Here is a 7,293-nt window from a genome sequence, read left to right as displayed (position 1 = left end):
TAGCCAGGATGGTCTCGATCTCCTGACCTCGTGATCCGCCCGTCTCGGCCTCCCAAAGTGCTGGGATTACAGGCTTGAGCCACCGCACCCAGCCCACTAGTCTGTTTCTTTAGCCTTTCCAACAACTCTGTGAGCCACGTAACATTCTGTAATAAATTTCTTTCTGCTTAGTTAAAAGCCTATTTTGTTTTCTGCAAATGAACCCTGAGCAATAAGCTTATGACTAAGATCAAACAACTACAAGTCATGTTGCTTAACGATGGAGATATATTCTGAGATGTACACTGTTATGTGATTTTGTCACACAAACATCATAGAGTATATTATACAAATCTAAATGGTATAACCTCCTACACACCTAGGCTATATGGTATAGTCTGTTGCTCCTAGGCTTCAAATCTGTACAGCACATTACTGTACTAAATACTGTAGGCAACTGTAACACTGGTTACAATGGTAAACACTGGTAAATATGGTAAATATTTGTATATTTAAACATAAAAAAGGTACAGTAAAAATATAATCATGGGACCACCACAACGTTGTTATTCAGTGCATGACTGTATTAGCTCAGACGTTAACCAAAATGAGTCTGCCTTCAAAGCTCCATTTACTCAATCACTACACTAAACCACTGCAGTTCTAGGGGGCTGTTCTCTCTCAGGTCTCCCAGATCTTCTAATGTCCACTGAAGTTGGAATTCTCTTCTGCACATGGACTACAAAACTGACATGCTCAGTTATCATTTCATACTAGCTAAAGGATCTTCTCCTTTGTAAAGCATCCCTCACCACCACTACTGTGATGGGTCGGGGACTTTCATCTGTTTTTCCACAGCATCTATGCTTCTCTTCACTGTATCATTTATCAAATTGATGATTTCTGGGTCCTGTAATAAACAGTAAGTACCTTAAGAACAAATGTCATTTCTTATTTCTCTCTACCCTCAGCAACTGGCTTATTAGAATAAACAAATAGTTAATGCTGCTAAGTCAATGAATGACCTAATACAATGGGAAAACATAACTTGGAGGATGGTTCAGTTGGCCTGCTTTGTAACATATTAAGATGCAATAATGGACAGGAAAGTATGAATAAAGTACAAAGCACTGTTATCCACCATCATAAGTCTTTGTCTATATTCATCTTGTCTACATGGGCTCTCTAAGGGCAGAATCCTATCCAGCTGATCTGTATCTAGCACAGAGTTTGTTTCTTAGTGTATGGAATGAAATCATCCACTAAAAATTATTAACTGAATGTGGCTGATACCAAATACTCTTTGGGGCAGATCAAAAGAGATCTCAACCAAGATACAAATGATATAATATTTTTCTTTTTTGTTTTTCTTTTGAGATGGAGTCTCACTCTGTTGCCCAGGCTGGAGTGCAGTGGTGTGACCTTGGCTCACTGCAACCTCTGCCTCCTGAGTTCAAGCGATTCTTGTGCCTCAATCTCCCAAGTAGCTGGGATTACAGGCGCGTGCCACCACACCTGACTAATTTTTGCATTTTTAGTAGAGATGGGGTTTCACTCAACGGGGCTGGTCTTGAACTCCTGGCCTCAAGTGATCCTCCCGCCTCAGTCTCCCAAAGTGCTGGGATTACAGGCATGAGCCACTGCACCTGGCCGATATAATATTTTTCTAACTTTTAAGAGCAAACAATAAAGAATTTAAACTTATTTGCTTTTAGCAAAAGCAGTATTATTTGCTCTTAAAAGATATAATTTTTTTTTTATCTTTTAAAGAGCAAACAATACTGCTTTTGCTAAAAGCAAATGAGTTTAAATTCTTTTCATAACATTTCAGGCCATTTTGAGAAGGTCTGGCAGAGCCTTTTGGTTGTTCCCCAGTATCTTTCTTCCATTCTTCCTGAGTATTAGAGTCATCGCATGTAAACCAGGCATTAGTCACCCACAATAAAGATGGTATGTCCTCGTTTCTTGAAGTGAGAGATGGCCATGTGACTTAAGTTCTAGTCAATGGAATGCAAGTAAAATTAGAGTGTACTACTTTTGGGAAATGTCTTTAAAAAAACCTGCAGGGTGGAGATGATACCCTTCTCTTCCCGTTTCCTTTTCCCCACAGGATGGAATACAGGGGGGACAGTTAGATTCTGGATTGTTAAGGAGAGGCTGCTTGATGCACAAGATGGAGACATAAGAAACAATGAGCCTAGGCCAGACACAGTGACTTACGCATGTGATTAAAGCACTTTGGGAGGTCGAGGCGGGAGGATCGCTTGAGCTAAGGAGTTTGAGACCTGCCTGGCCACCATAGTGAAACCTCGACTCTACAAAATAAAAAATGCCAAAAAAAATTAGCCAGGCATAGTGGCATATGCCTGTGGTCCCAGTTACTTGGGAGGCTGAAGTGGGACAATCACTTGAGCCCAGGAGGCTGCAGTTGCAGTGACCTGATATTATGCCACTGCACTCCACCCTGGGTGACAGGGCAAGACCCTGTCTGGAAAAAAAAAAGAAAAAAAAGCATGAGCAAGCCTAGATCCCTGATGGTCATCTCAGCCCTGTCCTGCCTATGAGAAAGAATTAAACTTTGCTCCTGTTTTAGCCACTGTTACTTTGCATTTCGGTCACTCATCCTAATATATAAAATTAAAAAACTAAAAATAGGTTCTTTGTAACTATTTCTGTTGTGTACTAATCATCAATCGAGTCATGAATTATAAAGAGCTCTTTTAAAAAATGTTCACACCACAATCTAATCCAAATATAAACAGACCATAAAACTGTGTGTGAATGTAGACCAATAGAGTCAGAATATCAAGCCTAGTAACCAACACTAGAATTCAGAACAGTCAAGCTGAGTGTAACGGCACTAACTCTGTCAGATGAAGGGATGATTACCCTTACCTGATGGTGAATTCCAGTAGCTCCTGGGCTCCCTGAGGGTCCAGGTGCTGAAGACTATACACTCTTTCAAGGCTCTGCTGCAGAAACTGCTGGGAAGGATCCTCTTGAGATATGATGCTGGGAGAAACAGCTGATGACACTAGTTTTCTACCTGGTAACTAAGCAAACCCAGTGGGATTATACAGCCATTAAGTTTGGTGGCTCAACTTTTGGTAACACACACACAAACACATAAAAGCACATTAAAAATGTGAGCTAAACAAAACAAAGGGGAAAAAAGGCTAGGAGATTCTATAAATAACCTTTCTCCCCTTCCTCAGCAACATCGGGAGTTAAAGAGAAAGAAACAAAATGCAAACATGGTCCACCCAATACAGCCACAGCTGCCAGGAGAAGAACAGAAAAGTATAGTATTTTCTATTGCTAACTGAAATGAATGGGTCAACCATAGGAAGGAGACTAAAAATTAAACTGTTGTTACATTTTTTTTTTTTTTTTAGACAGAGTTTCGCTCTTGTTGCCCAGAGTGCAATGGTAAGATCTTGGCTCACTGTAACCTCCGCCTCCCAGGTTCAAGTGATTCTCCTGCCTCAGCCTCCTGAGTAGCTGGGATTAGAGGTGCCCGCCACCACATCCAGCTAATTTTGTATTTTTAGTAGAGACAGGGTTTCTCCATGTTGGTCAGGCTGGTCTCAAACTCCCAACCTCAGGTGATCCACCTGCCTCAGCCTCCCAAAGTGCTGGGATTACAGGCGTGAGCTACTGCGCCCAGCCACATTTATCTTTAAAACACTATCTTATCTTTCACTTGACAGAAGAGTAATGATTTATTCCCAAATAAGCTATATAGCATATAATTTTTTCATGAGAAAAAAAATTTTTTTTTTTTGGCCTTTCAGATATACTTATTCTTACTGTTAAAAGTGGTTTCCTTTTAAGATGGATGGGAAGGAGACAGCAAAGAGTATTTCACTTTTCATTTTGCATCTACTTGTTTTTTGTTTTTTGGCTCTTTTTTGAGATGGAGTCTTATTCTGTCGCCCAGGCTGGAGTGCAGTGATGCGATCTTGGTTCATTGCAACCTCTGCCTCCTGGGTTCAAGCAATTCTCCTGCCACAGCCTCCCGAGTAGCTAGGAGTATAGGTGCCCACCGCAATGCCCAGCTAATTTTTGTATTTTTAGTAGAGATGAGGTGTCACCATGTTGGCCAGGCTGGTCATGAACCCCTGACCTCAGATGATCCACCCGCCTCGGCCTCCCAAAGTGCTTGGATTACAGGCATGAGCCACTGCGCTTGGCCTCATTTTGTATCTTCTATAAAGTTTGTTTTCTAACCATATATACATATATGTTCCTCTAAATAAACACATATTACTTCATTGTCTTTCTCTCTTGGGCTCTTTGCCATTGTTTTATACTTTTGCTTTTGTATCCTTTACCTTTTAAGATGATTAATTTTTTTTTTTTTTTTGGTGTCCCTGCATTATTGATACTAGGCAAGAAGAAAGGAATCTGGAACAATAGATTATATTTTAGATCAAGAATTTAAATTGTTATATTTTAACAATTACATAAAGCCATGATTCTCCACAAGTGCTTATTTCTTAAAAATAAAACCGTTACTATTTTTAAAACCTAGAGATATATAGAAGAAAATTTAGAAATGGATCATAATAATAGCAGCAAACACTTAGTGAATGCTGTGGCTCAGGTACTCGTCTAATCTTTCTATTTGCATCAACTCATACCTGCAAAAGTATAAAACAACGGCAAAGAGCCCAAGAGAGAAAGACAATGAACGAACAAGTTTTCAGAGAATATATGGACTGCTCTCTACTATTTAATAACTACAAAGCAAGAAAAATAAAAAGCCAAAAACAAGCTGCACACAGTGGTGCGCACCTGTAATCCCAGCGACTTGGGAGGCTGAGCCAAGAGGATGGCTTAAGCCCAGGAGTTTGAGACTAGCCTGGGCAACATAACAAGACCCTCATCTCAAAGGAAAACATGAACAAAAACACCCCTACCCCATGCAAAATAAAAACAAGGACAACAGATGTTTTCAACATACCCTTAAGGCAGGAACAAGATGAGAAAGACTGTCTCGGAGGTAGGCATAGTGCCTGAAGGTGTGATCTGAGAACAATGCTGGCATTGTTGGACAGGTTTTAGCAGCATTGAAAATAAGGACCAAAACTGCAATATCTGATAGATCAGTGGGTTAAGTAAACTTGCAAGTATAAAAGGTTGGCCAGGATCTGGCACTCTCACTTTCCACCTCCAAAATCTCCATCAAGAGACTATGATTTTCTAATAATCAAAGAAATGCAAATACAAACAAGAAAATACATTCCCCTACTCCACCCACACCCCCAATTACCAAAGGTTTTTAAAAATGCCAGATGCTGCCAAGAATACAAAAAAATAGAAATGATTTTGCCTGTAAAGTAGGTAACTATATTGCCTATCAAATTACATACTGGACAGGCGCGGTGGCTCACGCTTATAATCCCAACACTTTGGGAGGCTGAGGCGGGTGGATCACTTGAGGTCAGGAGTTTGAGACCAGCCTGGGCAACATGGTGAAATCCTGTCTCTACTAAAAATACAAAAATTAGCTGGGCATAGTGGCAGGCGCCTGTAATCCCAGCTACTTGGGAGGCTGAGGCTGAAGAATCATTTGAACCCAGGAGGTGGAGGTTGCAGTGAGCTGGGGTGGTGCCACTGCACTCCAGCCCAAGCAACAGCTTAGGAATTTGAGAACAGCCTTGCCAACATGGTGATACCCCATTTCTACTAAAAATACAAAAATGAGCTGGGTGTGGTCGTGGGCGCCTATAATCCCAGCTACTCAGGAGGCTGAGGCAGGAGAATTGCTTGAACCCGAGAGGCAGAGGTTTCAGTGAGCCGAGATCAGGCCACTGCACTCCAGTCTGGGTCACAGAATGAGACTCTGTCTCCAAAAAATAAATAAATAAAAGAAAAGAAAACTCAGATCACCCTAGCTATACTGCTGAAGGAGATGCCAAAGCTGTCTGCCAACACATCAGGGCCCATCCTAAGCACGGAGGATACAAGCTGGATCATCCATGTCTGGTTCAGCCGTGTCAAAAAATGGGTGGGTGCTCAGAAGCTCTGGCACCAAGGGAAGCACCAGGGTTGGATGCCGACTTCCCAGAAACTTCAAGCACCTGAAACAAACAAATAAGAATGCACATCAACAAATTAGTAAAGTTAGCCCTTTGAAAAGCACTAGGAACTGGAATCAGAAAACCTGAACTGGATTGGAAATTCTCGATCATATACTTTTGCTAACTCTATGACTTCAGATATGTCACCCAATTATTCTGGAACTCGGTTATTTCATCTAAAAAAATTGGTTATTATAAAGATAAAAGAAATGGTTATTTAAACAGTAGCCATTTCCCCCATCTTTCTTCCTGAGAGGCGCCGGATTTTACTCAGGTATCAGGCAGGCAGCAAGGTGCTCGGAAAAGGCAGGTCCAGCCCAAGAGCTGAACCACTATTGGTCTAGACCCATCTCGGCAATCCCATTCCCATTTTCCAGTGACTGGTTTGCTGGTAGGCAAGTAAACCAGTTCTAGTCAATGGAGCACGAGAGTATGCTGGCTGGGTTGGCTAGGGAGCTTCTCAGGGATGTTTCTGCAAATCAAAAGAGCAATGAATGAAAGGGAATGACCCTTCCTTTCTGTCTTGACATACTATCTTATGAGGCAGCCATCTTACAACTATGAGAAGTCGGCCAGGCGTGGTGGCTCACGCTTGTAATCCCAGCACTTTGGGAGGCCAAGGTGGGTGGATCATGAGGTCAAGAGATCAAGACCATACTGGCCAAATGGTGAAACCCCATCTCCACTAAAAATACAAACATTAACTGGGCATGGTGGCACAGGCCTGTAGTTCCAGCTACTCAGGAGGCTGAGACAGGAGAATTGCTTGAACCCTGGAGGTGGAGGTTGCAGTGAGCCGAGATTGTGCTATTGTACTCCACTCTGGTAGAGAGAGACTCCCTCTCAAAAACAAAACAAAACAAAAAAGCCAAGAGAACTGCAGAGAAACCAAAGAGAGCCCTGGTAACCTGTTGAATGACCAATCCTGAAACCAACCTTCTGACTTCTTGTTATGAAAAAACAGACCTATTGGCTAAGATATTTTTAATCAGATTGTCTTTTTTATTTGTGGGCAAAAATATTCTAATTGATATCCTGGGTGAAGTTCTGAAATCACAGATCTGTCTGAAACTAAGTAGCCTTACGCAAGTAAATTTTTTCATCTACAAAATGGGATTTAAAAGTCACTACTCAGCTGGAAACCATCATTCTTAGCAAACTATCACAAGAACAGAAAACCAAACACCGCATGTTCTCACTCATAGGTGGGAACTGAACAATGACATCA

General features: G+C 41.5%; 1 protein-coding gene across 1 annotated transcript in view; it reads right to left on the bottom strand.

Annotated features, from left to right (window-relative positions):
• The window catches only part of INTS4 (integrator complex subunit 4), a 112,258-nt gene that overhangs the window by 34,126 nt on the left and 70,839 nt on the right, over nucleotides 1-7,293 (bottom strand). The window contains exons 12-14 of the mRNA XM_011938966.1: nucleotides 5,950-6,065; nucleotides 4,946-5,079; nucleotides 2,875-3,032 (exon numbers count right to left, since the gene is read on the bottom strand). Of these exons, the coding sequence (XP_011794356.1) occupies nucleotides 2,875-3,032; nucleotides 4,946-5,079; nucleotides 5,950-6,065 (408 nt within the window). The remainder of the gene's footprint in view (nucleotides 1-2,874; nucleotides 3,033-4,945; nucleotides 5,080-5,949; nucleotides 6,066-7,293) is intronic.

The sequence above is a fragment of the Colobus angolensis genome, unplaced genomic scaffold (assembly GCF_000951035.1).
Source record: "Colobus angolensis palliatus isolate OR3802 unplaced genomic scaffold, Cang.pa_1.0 Scaffold179, whole genome shotgun sequence".
In the NCBI taxonomy this organism is placed as follows: domain Eukaryota; kingdom Metazoa; phylum Chordata; class Mammalia; order Primates; family Cercopithecidae; genus Colobus; species Colobus angolensis.
The sequence above is the reverse complement of the archived record's forward strand: the minus strand, read 5'-3'. Positions and strand labels throughout refer to the sequence as shown.